The sequence below is a fragment of the Mchenga conophoros genome, linkage group LG17 (genome assembly GCF_057382185.1).
Source record: "Mchenga conophoros isolate Kocher_MC1m ecotype Shallow Benthic linkage group LG17, M_conophoros_male_GT1.1, whole genome shotgun sequence".
Taxonomy (NCBI): Eukaryota; Metazoa; Chordata; class Actinopteri; order Cichliformes; family Cichlidae; genus Mchenga; species Mchenga conophoros.
Window position 1 is genome coordinate 5,863,708 of NC_140542.1, and position 19,877 is coordinate 5,883,584.

At 42.4% G+C, this 19,877-nt stretch overlaps 1 protein-coding gene across 4 annotated transcripts; it reads left to right on the forward strand.

Moving 5' to 3' along the window:
- The first annotated feature begins 4,232 nt into the window (after positions 1 to 4,232).
- scaf11 (SR-related CTD-associated factor 11) lies at positions 4,233 to 19,608 on the forward strand. 4 transcript variants are annotated; one of them, XM_085251697.1, is made up of 15 exons: positions 4,233 to 4,430; positions 10,109 to 10,155; positions 10,280 to 10,425; positions 11,165 to 11,248; positions 11,608 to 11,687; positions 11,798 to 11,877; positions 11,965 to 12,002; positions 12,098 to 12,168; positions 13,887 to 14,012; positions 14,370 to 14,470; positions 14,827 to 17,145; positions 17,584 to 17,912; positions 18,053 to 18,226; positions 18,335 to 18,454; positions 18,778 to 19,608. In XM_085251697.1, the coding sequence occupies exons 2-15, from the start codon at positions 10,137 to 10,139 to the stop codon at positions 18,871 to 18,873; spliced, it is 3,783 nt and encodes a 1,260-aa protein (XP_085107823.1). In that variant the 5' UTR covers positions 4,233 to 4,430; positions 10,109 to 10,136; the 3' UTR covers positions 18,874 to 19,608. The 4 variants fall into 4 exon arrangements, with proteins under 4 accessions (XP_085107823.1, XP_085107824.1, XP_085107825.1 ...); XM_085251698.1 differs by having other exon boundaries at positions 11,801 to 11,877; XM_085251699.1 differs by having other exon boundaries at positions 11,171 to 11,248.
- The last annotated feature ends 269 nt before the right edge of the window (positions 19,609 to 19,877 follow it).

A 19,877-nucleotide genomic window follows, 5' to 3' on the forward strand; every position in this document is an offset into this window, starting at 1 on the left:
ACCATGTGTGTGGAGGTAAAATGCGTCCGCACATGACTCCAATTACGCTCAGCCATTGTTGTGAGTGCGCACGCAGTAATTTACACTAACTTTATCCGTAAGGTAGCTAAAATTAACTGACAGTGAATAAACTAAATATGAAATGCTTTTAATAAAGTGTGAAAATTATACTTAAGCGGACAGCCAAGAGTAGTGGATAACAATAAAGAGAGTAAATTGTTGAACCAGACTAGCAAAAGTCTAGAAGGTCGTTTCCAATATTGAAAATTCTGACACTTGGGTAGCTCTGCTGTTTTTGTTTTTTGTCAGGGTCACACAAAGCCTTTCTTGTAAGACTCATGGATAAACGGTTAAAGTGGTTACCCATAGCGGGTACTCCACATCTTTGATGGGGAACATTTCTCATGCTGCTTGCCCAAACAAATTTGTCTCCATCACAGCTTATTGAAAGAGACTACCAAGTGTTCTAAGTATATATCGTTAGCTTATGGTTATGAATAACTACTGGATAAATAGTGGATAAACTGAATGCTAAAAGTTAGCAATGAGTAGTTAAGAAATTGGGTAATCCTAAATATATATATTTTAACCAAGCCTCAATGGGGAAAAAATATAATTGATAAATGAACAAAGTAATGTTCTTCTTAACATGTATTCAATTCATTTCTCAATCTGCACTCGAATCAATAAAGGCAAAATAAAACCTGCACTGTTATTTGTTTTGTTAATTGAATTTATATCAATATGAGCTGTTTTGACATTCTTATTAGCTCCTTGAGTCTACCTGTGCCTAATGTCAAGCACTAGATGCAAAAGGCCACACACACACACACGCACGCACGCACGCACACACACACACACACACACGTCTATCAGGTCTCAGTTAGTGGGAAAGGCATGAGGTCAAATGAATTGTCTGTAGATTTGGAAACAAGCTTATGCCAAGGAACAAACTGGAGATACAAAGGAATACAGAAAATACCCAAGAGCTCACTGGCCTCCATTATTCTGAAACGGATGAAGTCTGGAGCCTTCCAATTATCATTACATTTTTGCTGTCAAATACCAGTTTCCCCAGATCTGGCTGCCCAGCCAAACTGAGTGCTTGGGACAAAGAGCCTTTTTTTCAGACAGGTAACCCAGAACCTGAACGAACAGCATAGTCACTGAGTTCCTTTGTAGGCATGAGGGAACACCAGTGCAGTGTTTCACCAAAGTGACCTTTACAGTAATGTCCCAGTTGAAAGAATTTTTCACTAAAAGGCACGTGACAGGCTGCTAAGAGATAGCAAAAAAGCCCACGAACCAGCATGAAGAGTACAATCCTCCATTCTGATGAAACAAAGATTGAACTATTTGACCACAATTGCCAGTGGCGTACAGAAAACAAACAACCAAACAACAGACACTGAGCAGGAAATAGCATCCTTATAGTAAGACACAGTGGTAGCAGGATCATGGTGATGATGGCTTCCTGCAGCTGTGGCAGGGAGCTGTCAGGGGAGAGGAAAAGAGGAATCTTCAGGAAACTTCCACAGGCTTTGGGAAAAATGCTGAGTATGAGCACTTCCCATCCAACCTGACTGAGCTTGAACACATCCATCAAAAAAAATAGTTGTGAATGTCATTATATATGTAGAATAATGAAAGGAAAAGTATATCAGTCGACTGAGTGGTAACTGCATACTGAAACAAGAAACAGAAAAGGCTGAAAAATTCACACAACCACAGATAATTTTCAAAGGAATGACTTCAAACAGATGCAATTCAAAGATGTAACCAGTGAGAGGGAGGAGAATAGTAATGAATGAATGAGTGGGAAAAAAACATAAAAGAATCAAAGAGTGGAAGGATCCTGCTCCTGTTACTCCAAACCCATCTAAATGATCTACAATGAGGGACATGACAGTCTGTTAAAAACAGGTCTAAACAATTGGTAACACCGTGAACCTCAGACGACTCCTTCCCTGGGCCTGTCTCTCTGTTCAGAGAGATCTGAACAGATGCCAGTGCTTTTAATATTCAACCCTCTGTTTTCATGCTTGGTTGCTGGGACTTCAAACAGCACTCTTTTCTGATACAACCCAACAACCTCCATTTGCTGGTGAGCTCAACCTTTTGTTCCGTTTAACCACCGGACACTTTCTCTTGGCTCGATCCTTTTGACATAATTGAATAGTTAATGACTTTGCTCAGCGCTCCACTTCCCACAGCTCCCAAAACATCTTTTGTGCATAATGTGACACTGCAGAAAGCTTTCAGGATTCATCAAAAGTCACACTGTGTTGGGGCATTCAGCAGTAATCTGACACTTTGTGTTGGTTTTTGATTCTGCTCAGTGCCCAGCTGAGGCGCTAACCTGATTGCCATCCTTATGATATTTGTGTGGGCAACAAGAAAAATGTTTGTTTTAGATTACATAAATGTAGGTTTAGTTTAGCAACAGGCAATGCAACTGTGCCACTAATCTTGTGGTTTGGATCTTTGGTAGGTTTCAGTAGTTCCTCTAGCAATTCAGTTCAATTTTCTAAAAGTAATGCCAAGTCACAACAACAGCGATCTCAAGGTGTTTTATATTGTAAGGTAAAGACCCTAAAACAATACAGAGAAAACCTTTACAATCAGACAACATCCTGCGAGCAAGCACTTGGCAACAGTGGGAAAGAAACCTCCAAAAGAACTAGGCTCAGGGGGAAGAAGTTACTACTATAACTACTGCCACACACCCAAAAACAAAATAAATAGAACAATATCAAGACTTCTTTATGAAGTTTATGTGTACGTTTAGTAAAGAAGATCTGTAGTCGCACATCTGTCTGCTTACCAGGTGTTTGGTGGCTAATCTAAGCTTTACATCACTTCTAATTCCTCGCGTGGTCAAGCTCATTGTGACATCACTGGTCTAGTCCAATCGTCTTCAGGCCAGTCAGCCTGGTGTAATGGTGCAGAGGATATCTTCTTACTTACTTTCTTACTGACAATTGAGCACGGTATAGACACCACAGCCTATCTGAGTACTGTTGCTGACTATGACCGTAACTTTATGACAGTGTACCCATCTTCTGATGGCTTCTTCCAGCAGGATAACGCACCATATCACAAATCTCAAACTGATTTCTTGAACCTTTCCAGGTTCAAGACACCGTTCTGGTTTCAGAATCTTTCCAGCATCTAGCTGAATCTATACCATGAAAAATGAAGTCAGTACTTGAAAACAGTAAAGTCCATTGTGTGTAAATCTACCTCTCCTGCCCTTGAAAAGCCACACTAGTGGATACATTTATCTACTTTATACCTGTATGAGTAGAAATGGACTTTTAATACCCTTATTTATAATAGCCATGTGTGTGGGGATCGTGAAACGGAAATGCCAAACTGATTAAGCACACTAAAACTTTAAAATGGCAAATAGAACTTTTGTTGGTTTTTCTAGTCCAAAGACAAAATGACAGATGAGACTGTAATTTATTTTCAGAAGTTTCAGTGGGTGGGCAGATGTTTCCTCGGAGTGTGCAGCCACACCCCAGCTCATCCTTAAACACACCTCTGCTCCCTGCTATAAAGTTTCAGTCGGTTAGAAAGTGCTGGCAGTGTTTTGACTGTTGTGGTCTTTGTTCCAAACAAATAATCTCATTTCAGTCAAGGTTGCGTGATTATAAGCACAGAATTTGTGGTTGTTTAAAATATCTGGCTTGTTTTTACTACTAGCACATGCTCTGCCTCAGGTAACATTAAGCGAGTAAGCGATGGTTTGTGTAGATGTGTGTTTTTCTAAAGTAGGCGGGAAGAGAAATAGACTACTGTGTAAAAACAGACATCTGTACACTGCTATTATGTTGTTTTCATCAGACTGGACAGAGTCAGTATAAAATGTATCTTTGATAGGACCTGGGACTTTGGACTAACTCCACCACACACTAAACTTCAGCTCTCTATTTACTGCATCATGACTTATCATGTGTGCTTGATTGTATGTAAGTTTCATATGTATTTATTCACGTTTTAAATTACAGTAAGAGTTTTATTATAATTGTGTACTGATTTATTTGGCTTAATCATTTGGAGTTATTGGATTAATGAGATAAATCGGCAATATAGGCGAAAGCCCCTATAACTTCGAAGAAAGCGTAAGTGAATGCTGAAAAAAGTCTGCTTTCTCATCCACTTGTTGCTGCTTCTCTTTCCATGTAAATAAATGCCAGATAGAAGGTATTCGCTTTGTAATATTCGGCGGTTCCCATAGGGGGCGCCAACGGCACCAACTCGCAGCCCGACTGCAAGACATGTGGCTGGGACTTTCGGAAAGCTACACTCGCTCTTTAGTCCTAAACAATTCCCAGATTGTGTGACTGGTCAGCATTCCCTAGCAGGAGTTTGCACGCTAAAAAGCCGTTTACTAGGCGCAAACCAGCCGCAGCTGCGCTCAAACGGTGAGTAACGACACCTGACGTTAGCTAAGCGGAGCTAGCTGCTAGGAGGCTAAAAGCAACGTAAGCAGGTGCTGTTGTTCAAAGCCGCTAGTTAGCTCTCAGCTAAACTCGCTAGCTAACTTGTGACCTTCAGTACAATCATCGTGGCTGATATTAAACGGTAGTTAGCCTTATTTACCGCCGTGCTAACAGTCTGCTAGCTCCAAATGTAGCTGTGTTTTTAGCTAGCAGTAGCTCGCTAGCTAACCAACAACAACCGTGTTGTGGCCGTCGTGTTGGCACTGGTTGAACAAGTTGGAGCTAATTTTGTGTCTCCAGCAGCCAGGCCGTACTGGCAAAAACACGCAACAAGCTTTTCAAATACCCCACATTTTACTGATGCAGTATGACTTTTAGACTAAGTTAGCATTTACATTTAAAAGACTGACTTTCAAGCTGCCTTCGGGCTTCGCAGTTAACCGGTGTTCCGAGTAGAAACACTTGAAATGGCCTGTGTTGACTTCGTTTGTTTGACTTGTTCAGTAATGCGGCTGTGTTCTTAGTCCGTTGCAGGAGCTTTAGCTAAACAAATTAGAAGTGTTCATATTTGGAGGATAGGAATTTCCAGACTGATTCGGGGTCAGTTATGGGAGACTCTCAGAAGTGTGGTGGCCTGGCGGAGTTGGGTTTGTTCACAGTGACTCAGGCTGTTAGTTACTCAAGTGTGCGTTCAGGCTACAAACATTCCTTCAACTGATAGACGCTAGAACATGGACTTGGTCAAAAATCTTGTCTGTACCTGTTTGTATTGGTTTTAGGCAACTGTTACCCAACCAAGCGTGCCGGAATAAATCAAATCTAAACCATTTCACTTTCACTTCTTGGTCTGAGTGCAACACAATCTATAGTGGTGATTGTAACTAACAGTAGTAGGTTTGTAATAGTAAAGTAGTGAAAAATTCCCTCATCAGTTCCAAAAATACATCTACCACGCCAAGATATCAGACCAAATGAGCACAACACAGACGAATATTATGGAGTAATTTAAAAAAAAGAGGGGGGGGGGATTCCTTGTTGCTTTAATTGTGTCTGTGGGGCCTTTAATGAACCTTTCACTCTCTCTCCCCTGTTGTGGCAAAAAAGTGATTTCCGGTATTTGCTCCCCCCCCAAAGAAAAAAGAAAGAAAGAAAGATTGCTTGTATTCAGACAGTTGTCACTGACTTGTTGTCCTATAATTTGTGAAACCTGTCAAACCCTATGTCATGAATGATACCAAGTCATTTCGAGCCACAAACAACATTCCTGTCACAAGGTAGAAGCTGCAGTTATTTTTTTTGAAAGTGGGTTTTATACATCCTTCATTCACCTAAACAGTCTTATTTACATTAAAAAAAATGTATTTTATAAGAGTGATCTGACCAAGAGGGCAGCAGAAATTGCAACAAATATAACATAATAGTTGTATAAACATATTTTAAGTGATATATTATCCCTCCATGAACCCTGATGACTACAGTCTTTTTTACTAATATAAGAAAAGACATTACACATAAAAACAGAAATCACTTTTTGGCACAAGGCCTTTCTCACTAGAACGGTAACAATGAAACTTACGAGAAATACAAATCTGTACCGTGTCACAACTGATAAAACACATTTAGCTTTTGACAGTCCCACCGGTATGTTGTTATTGCATTTTTGGGTATCATATTGTTATTGACTGAGTTTTGATTGGTTAGTTCTTACAACACTTATTAGAATTTCTGATTTTACATTGTTAGATAGATTATTGCTTTAATACACATCTTATTTAAAAATAGATGTGAATAGCTAGGTTTCATTTGACGTAGACGTGACGTCGACGTAAAGCGCGAAATTTGACTGGCGGTCGGAAGTGAAAAAGATAAGTGCAAAATCACAGACAGACAGTACGCAAAATGCCTATGTCCTGTTGTGTTTACGGATGCTCCAGTAGGTCGACCAGAGAAACTGATAAACGGTATTTTAGGGTACCAAAAATAGCCCAACGAAGAGGAGAAAAATGGAAAATTCTAACCGAAAAACGTAGGAAAAAATGGATTTTAAATTTACGTTTACAGTCGGGAGGAGCAGAGTCTGCCAATGCCCGTGTCTGCAGCGACCACTTCGTCAGAGGTAATGTTATGTTTGCAAACGAACTTATTAGTATTAGGTTGTCGTTAAATTCTCGTTTACTTAGTGCTTTTAAGTTAGTAGTCTAATATTGACTTGATTGGGACTATAGGCTGCCCAAGTGCTTTGGATGACGAAGAGTCGGAGGACTGGGCTCCGACGGTCAATCTCGGCTACGAACGAAAACCCAGATCGGAATCAGTTCTCAAACGAGAGAAAAGAATGAAGCTTAAGGCAGAACAGCATCGATGTGCAGAGGCGATTTTGGATATGCAACAGACGGCTGAGAATGGTTTACCTTGAAACAAACAACTGTCACTCTAACGAAGTCCTAAGGATGTGGCATGTTTGTTGACGTTAAAGCCGCTACCGCTAACTGTTAGCGTGTTTAAGATAAAGCAATATAAGAACAAACACTCACCCTTGCAAACACCAAACTGTATCCATCACGGAGACGTTTTGTTCCAAGGTTGTGGACCCACCCGCTGACAAAAAAATTGTACGCCTCCAGACTCTTGAAAGCTTTCATTTGCTGCCTAGTGTAGTAAGAAGTCTGGAGGACCAAGTAGTTGGTGATATCCACAGCCTCGATAGTAGGCAAATCCTTTACTTCTGTGGTGTATTCGGACATTTTCAAAGAATACGGATCACGTCCGATATATTTTTTAACTATCTGTTTATATCTCTCCCGAGAAACGGGGTCTAAAGTTGCACAATAGCTGCTCTCCTGACTCTCCACAGTGTCCTCCATGTTTACTTCCGCCCTCCACTCAAAAATCGCGCTGCCTCCGCACGTCATCAGAACCACGTGACCGCAACCCAACTATTGCAAAAGTAGTTTTTTTCCACTTGACAGGTGTGACTAAGCTACAATCTTTTTGCAATAGATACTCAGTTCTTTAATGGTACTCCACCTTTTTTTTTTTTTTTTTTTTTTTTAAAGTTCTATTACACCAGTAGAGGGGTGTATTATCTGTGATTAGGTCATATTGCACAGTGGCTATTTTTCTTCTGATAAATTATTTATTCAGGGATTTCAGCGAAAGTATCGTATTCTCTGCATCTGAGGCTTATCGCTTTGTTATTTCAAAAGAAATAAAGGAGATAAAATCTGGGGTAGATTGTGGCCCCAATAAAGTGCAAGATAACTTCATAATCTGTAGCCAAGTCGAGAGCAGCCGAGAAATGGGGTCACTACTGTTTATTGATGGTGTGACTTGCTGATAGAAGTGGCAGGAGGAGTTGGGAGTGTACAGATCTGTACGCTCTGCTCAGATTGCGTCAAATGCTGTAAAACTGATGAGGCAGTGCTTCACAGTGCAAATGAATAATGACCCAAAGCACACTGCAAAAGCAACCCAAGAGTTTGTCAAGACAAAGAAATGGGATATTCTTCAATTTCATTTAATCACCTTAACGCAACAGTTTACTGATGACAAAAATGAAGGCAGAGAGACCCACAAACACACAGCAGCTGAAGGTGGCTATAGTAAAAGCCTGACAGAATATCTGGGAAGTATTAGGACTATGTATAAAAATGGTTGTAATTCCTGAACAGTTAATCCAGTACTTCTGCTAAACCCCTTGAACTCAAGCTGAAAGTCAGCACTTCAGTCACGTCTTGATTGTATTGTTAAGACTTTAGCAACTTTACTTCTCCTACTTTACTGCTTCCAATCCAGTACTCTAACTGTACTCTTAAAAACTACTTGTGCTATTATTTGAGAGAATCAACTCTCTCAAACTCAAAGTTTTAATCAATAAGACAGTCAAACAAGTTTTGATCATCTCAGTAAAAAAAACAAACTCAAAAGTTCACAGAAAGTGTCACCATTCACTCAGTCTCTACAGTTATTAGTGGGATGCATTTAACTTCCACTCCTTATAAATACACCTTGGCTTTGGGATCTGCTCATACAAAGTACGGATCCCTCAGTGTTAGATCAACAAACTTTTTTCTTTACTGAGAGGAATAGACGGTGAATCATTCTTTAATCTGCAAGGCAACATCTGCCTCCGCAGGCATGTTTCATTCTGGACTGCTTTATGCTTTATACTTATGCTTAGCATTAAGATTCCTTATTCCCTTATGCTGTTTTTTTATGGTCATGCTTGATTCTCCTTTTTCTGCCGTCTGTTTTGATTAAATATTAAAGGTACAGCCCTTAAATGGTTCCAGTATTTTTTGTCAGATAGGAGTTTCTCTGGCCAGGCTGTGTTTATTCGTGTTTTAGTATTTATTGGTTGCTGATTTAGCGATTTAGCACACCTGCTCATGCACGAAGAGTTGAGCTGATACATGAGAAGCAATGATGATGTTAACTGAATTGAATCCAGCTAAGTCAAAGCTTTGTGTTAAGTGTTAAACCTGTGATAATATGATGAGAGAGTGAGAGGGAAAGAGCCATTGACTGAGTTTTTCAGTCTTGTTAACTCTCTTGAACACAGTGTTCATTCACAAATTTGCTGTGAAGACACAAAGAAATGTTTTTGTTGTGTGATAACATGCAAACATTTGGAGGCACCGTTCTCAGACACGGATCGATGCAGAGCAGTGAAAGATGCCAACCTCAAATGAGCCAGTGAAAATCGTGGTTGTTGTTGGTTCTTGTCAGTCTCATTATAAAGTGCTTTTAGTCCTTGTTTTTTTTTTTTTTTTCTTTTCTTTTTTTTCCCTTCCCTCCTCTGTAAAATAGGACAGTGTTAAAGCATTCTCTCTCTCTCTCTCTCTCTCTCTCTCTCTCTCTCTCTCTCTCTCTCTCTCTCTCTCTCAGTCCTGGAACCAGCTAATGGGCCCTAAAAATATATACAGAACTTTGCAAAAATATGATGGCAGTGTAAATCACACAAGCTCAGGTTGAAACTTGTCATAAAGATTTCTACTTTAGTGTTGCTTATTCTGCAGAATATGTGTTTTGTGAAAGTGGCAGTTTGATGACTCGCTGTATTTCCACTAAGCTGATGTTGCATTGACAGATTTTGTTTTTGTGTAAGACTGAATAAATGTGGATTTAAAAGTGAATGTACCTCTTCCAGAAAGGACAGTATCCTTTAATTGTATTGTGCAAATTCATGTGCAGGATGTTGATCCAGCATAATGTAATCATCCTAAAACGTAAATATACCTGCATGTCTCTATTCTACAGCATGAACCAGGTTTGATGTGCACAGTTGATTCCCAGAGAAAACTGAGCTTGGACATCATTGCTTATTTCTAAAATAAGAAAGAGGTTTACCTCAATCTTGTCTTATATTGTTTAGAGCCAGGTGGGAGTTTTCCTCTGCAGTTCATTTGTATTTTTCACTATTTATTTGTCAAAATTCAAGGGACCTGCTAGTAGGAAGTGTCTGACAGGTTTGTTCAGAGGATTTGATAAAAATGCAAATCTTTAACAAAGACGCTTCATAGTAAACTGATAACTAAGGCTGTTTATCTACCATTAACCTTCTGAGGGGGAAAAAAAGAGATTGTTTTGTTACATGCTACATTCAGTATCTTGCAGTATCTAACCAACTCTTCATTTCTGTCACCTTCCCTCTGTTGTAGTGGGGATCACGACAGCCAGGGGCCGGACATGATTGGAGCTGGAAGCGGTGAGAAATTCTAACCTTCGTTTAGCTGCATGTTGCATAAACATAGCAGACTCTATTTTTTTAAGACTGATTGGTGTAAGTAAATATTTTTCATACTTGTGTGTATCCTCTGCGGCGTATACAGGCGGCCAGGGCCCGCCTGATGGGGCAGACGGCGAGGAGGCGGAGAGGTGTCCTATCTGCCTGGGCGTCCTGGCTGGAGGCGAACTCGCCATGCCTGATAGCTGCTGCCATGTCTTCTGCCTCAGATGCCTCCTCACATGGGCAGAGGTGACACTCAGATAACGCTAATATAGTAGTGGCACTAAGTGGAAGTGATTTTTAGGTCATGTCATGTGTAGTGAACAATTATATATCTGGTCTGTCTGTGAATTAATCACTATATTCTGTCTTAGATCCAGAATGATATTTTAATGAGTATTAGTGCATTGACAACAAAGGTGACTTGGGATGTGAGAAAGCAACCAATGCCATCAAAGCCCGGTTTGATGTGCTAAAACTGGCTTTCTGTTTGTTAATGTTGGCTAACGTTACCTGCTAGCAAAGACACATATCAGTGTAACAGCTAGCAGGCTAACCGTAGTTTACTTCCTCACTAAAGTTGTTGCAGACAAGATGTTACCTGTAGCTCCTTATAACAAGTTTTTGTTGTGCTGGGTGTTGGTTGACATTAGTGATTAGTGGATTTTTGAGCTACATTTAGCTAGTGTTGCTCACCTTTGACACTGGGCCCCGGTCCACATGCTGTTGGAGGAAACCAGGGAAGTTGGGGAAGGTCGGATCATTTTAGTTATGTTTATTCTCTTTAAACTTGGCAGTAAAAAGCCTTGAGTACAGAGGGAAAAGTTCAAAGGCGTTAGCAATGATATTCTTGTGCCAGTACTCATGCCAAAAATAGCATCTAGTGATTTCCCTCATGTCAGACTGGAAAAGCCCGTAAGCCTTTAAGCATTCATGCCTTTCATTCGTATTAGTGTACTAATGATGTTTTGTTTGCTTTAATTTGAAGCTGCAGATGGCTCCTTCCTGCCCCGTGGATAGAAGACCTTTCAGTCATGTTTACAGATGGGACAGGATTCTCGGCTGTGTGCAGGTCAATGTGCTGTTTTCTCTGTTTACTGCTGTTGTTTTAAGCTTTGTTGAAATTTCCTGTGCTGTAAAGCTGAGACACCCGCTGCCTGCTGTTAACGAGAAATACGGAGCGTTATTTTCCCATGATGTCAGTTTATTTGAAGTGTATTTAAGAAGAATTTTAACAGCTGAAAAAAAATTTGGTTGAAGTGGTTTTGAGTTAGCCTGGGATTGACCTAGAAGGTAAAGCCAGCAGTCAAAATTAGTTTTGTTTCCAAGTCACATGTAGGCCAGCTGTCAAGCCACCACACTGCCTCACATGACTTTTGTCTTTATATGTACTTAAAAAATAAATAAATAAATATGCTTCTATCCTCAAAGGTCCCTGTGAGGAAGCGACTGTCTCAAAGCGATGCTGAGAACTGCTGCTGTAGAAACCCTGAACAAAAAGTCTGTCTCAAGTGAGTGTTAGACTGTTTCTTTCTTAACATTACTGGGTCGCCTCTTAGGCCGGCCCTTGACATTTGACTGTGAGTGCAACCAAGAACTGATAAAATGGTTATCTTTTCAGAAGCAAGCCCACAAGAAGGTTGAGACGGCAAAAGGTGGAGAGGACGGCAGGCGCTAAAACAAAAGGACTTGTGAGGAAATGTATGTTAGAGTGCTTCTGCCCCAGAAATGTGGCTAGCCTTTTCTCGCATTGTGTCAGCAATCTCACGTCTTTAAATGTGTTTATAGGTAACGATGAGGATCCCTCCTCACTGAGCAGAAAAAAGGTAACTGCTTTGTTTTTTTTGTTTTTTATCTGTCCCACACACGTTTCACTGTTAGGTTTGATGTCACTGTTGATTCTTTGCATTTCTTTCTTCAGGTGAGAGGAACAGACTGCTGTACGTGGTCACCTCCTCCCTGTGTTTCATTAGTTACGTCAGCACAGGACGTGTAAGTGACACTGATTTAATGAAATAATATGTTAGTAGTTTTTTTTGTAGTTTGTACTCTTTGTCAGGATTTTTTTTTAAAGTGCTTACAGCGATCATGTTTAAAGTGCGCTCAGTCGATCAGTTGGAGAAGTCAAAAAATTGGGTTGAATTCTAAACATAGTAGGTGGATCTTTAAAAAGTTTTATGGTATTAAACACATTAACATTAAAATTTATTAGTGGAGTCACTGCACAAAACTCCAGCACACAGTGCCTCTTTGACATATTGCATGCATTAACGTCTTGCGGTTTTAGAAACAGGCCAGACTATGGTAAATGGTAAATGGCCTGCATTTGTATAGCGCTTTTCTAGTCCCTAAGGACCCCAAAGCGCTTCACACTACATTCAGTCATTCACCCATTCACACACACATTCACACACTGGCGATGGCAAGCTACATTGTAGCCACAGCTGCCCTGGGGCGCACTGACAGAGGCGAGGCTGCTGGACACTGGCGCCACCGGGCCCTCTGACCACCACCAGTAGGCAAACACGGGGTTAGGAAACATCTTGGGCAAGACTATGTTTCACATCCTATGTCAGTAAGGCTTTATTGATAGGACAGCTCTGAATCATGGTTAACTTCATTCACGTGCAGTGATGAATTATTGTGCTAACTGTGCACTATTAACATGTCACCTAAACAACCAAAGGTTGACTTTTTATGTGTAAGCAGGATTAACTGTAAGAGTAGACTGATACATTGTAGCTTAACAGTTTTAGCTCATGTCTTTAAAAATAGAAAAAATAAAAAACTTACAAAATTCTCGATGCTGGCAGAGGGTCTCCTGAGGCTGCAGTGTATAGACAGAAACTCTGAAAACGATAAAGAAAACATCCTTACCAACTCCGTCAGTGGAACTGTTTTATTCCCGTGGTTTTCAACCCACTGGGGATAGAGCAACTGAAGATGGAAACATCAGGGAAACTAAGATGAATAAACATTGATTTTGTAATGTGCTGACCTTCAGTTCACTCAAATTTGACTTCAGGCAGACATGCCAGAAAAAGTTGGTGTTTGGATATGGAAAGGTGCAAGTTTAATGACACTCCTGAAGAAAACCACAACTCGTGGTGGTTAAAACTGGTGCCTGAAAGCGTTTCTGAAACTCCCCACACTGTGTGTGGAAGATGTTTCGGTTCGGATATCGTTTGGAGTGGCAGTGATTTTTTTTTTCTTTTCTTTTCACACTGATAAACAAGTTGGAAAAATGTTGTAAATTTAACCACATACTTTAGCTTCTTGCTTTTATTTTTGAACTATCATCAGTGTATTACATGAAAATTAGACAGATGTTTTTACATTTGTGTTTCCATGGTGATCTTGGTCATCACTGCATCATAAAGTGGTATTGAGGAGCACTTAAAAAGTAACTTGTAAAATTAGCTGTAAGTATAGACCTTTTTATAGATATAAAGTCTGCTTCTTCTAAGAATAGGTAACATCAAATAATTGACAGATTACAGTTTAGACCTATTTTAACTGTAGAAACCAAAAAATATCTCATGTTCAGAAGCTGGACGGCAGGGCAGATGGGTAAATCTACTTCTGAACATGAGATATTTTGGGTACCTGGGAACCATTTATTTTGGACTATAACTTTACATTTGAAATTCAAATTAGTGCTGTGTAGAAAGCACTTTTGTAACTCTTACCCTGCTTTCACTGTCCTTCAGTGCAGATCCTGAGTGGCTGGCAGAAGATATACCATATGACACTGGACTCAAGCAGTGCAAGCCCCAGGTGCAGCACTGTCCCTGGCTCTCTCCTGCTGCTCCCATCCCTGCTAATGGCACCTCAAGGTAATAAAATTCCCACTGCTGTGACCGTTTTCACAAACTGACAACATCTTTCATTAGATCCTATCCACAGCCTCAGTTTGACACTCGTGGTTTAGTCTGTCAGTCAGGACTATAGAACAGCGCACACAAGGAATTGTCCTGAGTATAAAACACAGGAGCTTTAAAACTGCACACTGAAATGTTTCACTTGGTAAATTCTTGAAAAGTTTGTTTTGGTAACATTGATTGGGGTCCATTCAAACAGGACATTAGAATGAGTTCTTCTTTGGGTTTTTGGGACTTTAAAATTGTGGAAAAGTAGGAATGAAGAACGCACTGAGATAAAATCTGACCTCTAGCTGTTTGTTGGTTTTACAGGCAGAGTTTCCATGGAACCAGTTGGAATCACAACACGTTTCCATTTGGATTTGGCTCATTTCCATTTACCTCCAGCTCACCGTTCACCCCGAGCAACTTTGGTGAGACACATTCGACACAGTTGACTTTTTTCTATGATCACAAAGCAAGAAAGCACGAGACGAGGCTAATCGAAACGTATTGGCTGAAGCATATGCTTATTACGCCAACCAGACAATCCTCATAGGGGATTGTCTGGTTGTTGGGGTTTTCTGTTTCATGTTGTATGGTCTCTAGGTGACTGTAGTGACTGTATGGATGGATGAAATGTAGAAGAACCATTAAAGTCTTGAACTAGATATCAATAAGAAGTAAAATCAAATGACTGTATTCAAACGGCAGCTGCTGTTCATAGGAAACACTGGACCAAAATAATAGTGAATCACAGGCTTCTATAACCAGTCTCTCTGCCGTGTAGTGTTTCAGGGTGTTGTCTGCGCCATCACGTGTCCCAAAGGAGGAGAGAAGAGAGGTGGCCGAGCTTCAACCTCCAAAGCCCCCACCAAAGAGACAGAGTCTCTACCGTCGAGACGATCAGGACGCAACAGCAGCAAAACTCAAGAAGAGACTCCTGCATCTGACCCTTCAACACCTCCACAGTCCAGTTTGTCAGACTCCGACTCATCTGCTAGCCAGTCCACAAGGCCTGGCAAGGCTTCTCAGGTGCCGGCCAAGAGGAAAGGGAAACGAGTGACAAACCGAAAGGCTAGCGGCAAACGGAAAGCCACAACGAGAAAAAAAAGCTCTCCGGAAGTTGTTAACAGTCCAGCAGCTAGCGAGGAGGAAGCACAGGAGGACGCAGTGGAAGAGGCATGTGAGGAAGTGCAGGAGGAAGCACAGGTAGAGGCACAGGAAGCATCACAGGAGGAGGAAAATGACGTGAGTCAAAACAGGGAGGAGGTGGAGGAAGAAGAAGAGGAAGATAAAACTGAACAGGAGCAGGATGGAAGTCACTCAGAACAGCAGCAGTCTGACGCTGAAGATGGTCTCAATGAGGAACAGGATGGTTTCAATTCCTCTGATGAGCAGCGAGCCGGAGGAGCTATGAATGATGTGGGACAGGAGAGTGAGGAAGCTCAGGAACAAAGTGATGAGCACGAGCAAGAAGAGAAAGCCGACGAAGGTGAGAGTGACGTCTCATGTCCCTCAGGATCAGCTGTTAGCAGCCCTGGTTTGTGCTCTGAAGGAGTCGAGAGCAAAAAAGAGAAGGAAGAGCAGGCCAGTCCAGTTTCCTCTGGAGAAAAGCATCCAGAGGAAAGGACTTCGCCATCCCCATCCCACTCCTCCACACAGAATGCTCTGGAAGATGTAGTGTCTCCACAGTGTGACGAGCAGGTGGAGCAGGATGATGAAATGGACATTTGTGCAGAGTCAGAAGATGCCAACAATGAAGAATCTTCAAAGAAAGTGAAGGCTGAATCATGTGGGAGTTTAGCACAACCTGGTTCTCCCTCTGCTCGAGAGGAAAATGTAGCTGACCAAGAAGCGAAAGTTTCAGAGGTCATTGAGGCAGAAATGCTGGCATCAATAGAGCATTCGGGAGTCGACAACTCTGTGGAAGAATCCAAGGATGACACAAGTGTTGTCCCCATGGACTGCAGTTCACCCACGAGCGAGCATGGGAACAGCCCCGTTTTGGAACCTCCGAGTGAGACTGCTTCCCCTGCTCCTGTAGAACCACCTCCTACAACTTCTGAAAGCCACGTCACCAAAGATGAAGGCGCCAAGGACAAAAGGGAGAGAGACAGGAGCCAAGAGAGGAAGAATGGCAAGCAGCGGAGATCTCGCTTCCACTCTCCAACTTCCACGTGGTCACCTAAGAGGGACTCAAAGAGAGAAACATGCAGGCGTTCACGTTCACGGTCTAGAGAACGTGACAGCAGCCCTTCCCCGAGGCGCTCTTCACGGGCTCGCAGCAGAGAAAGAGACAGGGACCGGGATGGAGACAGAGACTATTCTAGGAGAGATCGTAGTCGGGACAGAAGGAGGCGACGGTCCCGCTCAAGATCCCGGTCAAGGTCCCGGTCTAGATCTCGATCTAGAACAAGATCACACAGACGAGGGCCCAGCCCTGAATGGTCGACATCTAGAGAGCAGTCTCCTCAGAGGAAGGAGCGTAGAAGCTGGAGATCTGGAGCCGGTGGTGGGTCTGGCAGTGAAGGACGGAGGTATCACGGCAGCGCTGGCCACTTTGAAAATGGTGTCCCTGCAGAAAGTTCTCCTGATCGCCAGAGCTCAGACAATCCCGATTGGGTTACAGAAAAGATTCGAGGAGATGCTGATGGAAGGAACCGGGACTTCGGGTACAGCAGCAGCTCACGCTGGGAAGACCATCGTGGAAGTGGTGGGAACAGAGGAGAACAACGAAGTCGAGGGGGCCCTGGAGGGTTTGAACGTGGCCGGGGCGGAGGACGTGGTGGTGGCAACCGCAACTTTTACAACCAACAGGAAGAAATGTCTGACAGCCGCTGGCAGTCGAGGAACAACTTCTCAGGTACAGGCAACAATTCAGGGAACGACGCATACAGCCGATTCAATGAAAACCGAGGTGGCGGGCGCAGGAAAGAGCCTGAGCCAGGCGAGCCTATGGTTGACCGCTCAGGCTGGTCCTCTGCATCCAGCTGGGCTGTCAGGAGGACACTGCCTGCAGATGTTCAAGACTATTACTCAAAAAGGGAGAGAGGCCCGGGCACATGGAGCCGGCAGGAGGAAGAGCAGCAGCCACCAGCTGCAGCAGGTGAGACCTCTTTATTTTGTCGATACACCGCCAAAAAATCAGGCATCACTGTGTTGTCTGCACTGCAGAGTTGAAAAGTAAAGAAGCATGTTATACATTATGGTGGTATGTGTTGAATATTCTCTTTGAGCCAACGAGAAGAAGATAATTTTAGTTCATGTGTGAGGAGAGAACAACTAGAAATTACCCCCAGGTATCTGCACTCCATTCGATTTAGAGGAAACTGTGATTTCTTTGAAGTTAATTTATTCCTTTGAAAGTCTCACAACATCTATTTTTGATATAAGGCGGCTCTTTTCATTCTGCCTTCTGCGAATCCTGTCCTGCACTTTTTTATATAAACCTACGTGAATAAGCACAGACAGAGTTTTATTTAGCCTCTCACATTCACTGTCCCCTCACATTTTTTCATTATTATTTGTGGTCCTTGTTCTCCAGATCCTCCAAAAAGCGATCCTCCTCTCCAGGCAGTCCCCGGTAATGCTCCGGTGCCTCTGATGAACGTGATTCCACCTCATCCTCCGCAGCTTAATGTTATTCATCACTACCCCATGCAGGCCCCACGAGGAGCCCTGCCGGTCAGCTTGCAGCCTGCAGCACCCTATGCCATGCCTCCTCAGGTCCCCATGCATCTCCACCCTGCTGTGCCGCTGCTGCAGGTGCCCGCTGTGGGTGCTCAGGGCCTCCCACCTCCTCCACCACCACCTCCACCAATGCAGCAAGGCAGCCAGACAGCAGCGGTTCAGCCAGACGGCCACGCTGCACAGGTATGGTAGTCTTGGCAGGATTAGTTTCCAATTCCTGAATGTCTAATGTTTTTATTTATTTATTTTATAAATGGGCACAATAACTGTCTCCAAGCAGTTCTTCCCATAATTCTCTCTGTGATTTTTCCATTTTGCATTAGATGGCCAATACCAAGGTGAGTTTTGTGAAACCAGCATTGCTTCCAACCCCAACCAAAGCTGGGGTTGTAGCAGTGACACAAGGCCAGCCGGCACCAAGCCAGGCGCTGCCATCCTCTACAACTCAGCCCGGCCAGCATAACAAGGCCCAGGCTGACAGCTCCAAAAAAGAAAAGGTAACTGATCTGTCACTCCATCAAAGGTCATTCAGTAAAGTTTTTTTCTTCTCTGCCCTTTTCTGTTTGTTGTCTTTTGGATAATCCAAGTTCCTCTTACTGTTGCAGAAACAACAGATCCAAGAGAAAGCTATAAATGAAGTGAAGACAGCCATCAAACCATTTTACCAAAAGAAGGAGATTACAAAGGAGGAGTACAAGGAGATTGTGCGCAAGGCAGTAGAGAAGGTAAACCCTCAGATTTCTTTTACTGTCATCTGCATTTTTAATGCAATCAGAGCCCTATACACGGCCTTTAAATTATATTGAATACAGACACCTAGCTGTGTGGTAGCCAGGTGTAATGTTCACACAAACTCTGAGAGCAGCTAGCTTATTATTGTTCTCATTATTGAGTGTATTTGCCAACAGTTGCTGCTAACATTAGATATTTTTGGTTTTGTGAAGGCCAAATAAAAGCCCGCTGCTTTTTAAAACAACCACATACAGACTGTTACATTTAGGGATCGGTAGTTCCTGACTTTATGTGTTTGGCTTTTCTTCCACTTCAGGTGTGTCACAGCAAGAGTGGGGAGGTGAACTCTGGTAAGGTGGCCAACCTGGTGAAGGCCTACGTGGACAAATACAAGCATGCCCGCAAGAAATGAAACGTCGCCCTGCTGCTGAGGTGGCAAAAACCCTCAAAGACCCATTGAGCTGCTCAAGTGCAATTTCTTCTCCTTGGAATTTGGCCTCCGAGCTGAAAGATGATGGAGAGCCAGCTTTTTTTTTCCCCTTTTCTTTTCTTTTTTTGATATCTCTACCTTTTATTGAATGATGAAGATTTTTTTCTATAGATTTTCATATTTTGTCAGAAAAGAACAACCCAATCAGAAATTGTAATGCAAGAGCCCTTTATTTTGCATAGATCATGTGACTTGGGAACTACTGTAAAGAGCGCAGGCTAGTGTGGGGAGAGGGGGTGGGTGGGGTGGATGATGTTAAAGATGCACCACTCAGTGAAAGACATTTCCAGGGTGCCAGCTGGTACAACGAATTTCTCTGTTAGGGCATCCTGATCGCTTCTGAACTGAATATTGTCAGTGTCCTTTTTTAAATGTTAAATAATATTTCAGATGAGATCCTAGTTTATTGCCTTTATCAATCTGTGTGGCCCAGTGATGGGCTGGAATCTAATGAACGTGATTGTAATCAGGGCCCTGATTGGACCCAAACTGGGTTAACCAATCAGCAGTGAGTGTATAATGTGAGCTGTAGCTCCTGGGTGGGAGGGGGTAGTTTAGAAACTCCACCCCCTTGCTTGAATGTGTAATAAGTGTCTGAGTATACATGAACTGTGGAAGCTATCCAGAGAGTAGTTGAATAAATTAGCTGCCTCCTAACGTGCTTCTGTGTGTGTTGTGACAGGAGTTGCATGAAAGACTTCCTGTTAGAGCGCCGGGTCACTGTAAGATTTAATTGCAGGCTACACGGTGTGACATGAATCTAATAAACAATATCAAGGTAGATATATGTAGAGTGACCAACAGCGTTGGTGCGTTCATGGTCGTTGGAGAACAGCGTGACATGAAGAGAAATGCTCTTTTTCTTAGGTTTCTTTTATGGTACTGTGCAAAAGTCTAGAGCCAACAATGTATTGAAACGTGTAGAC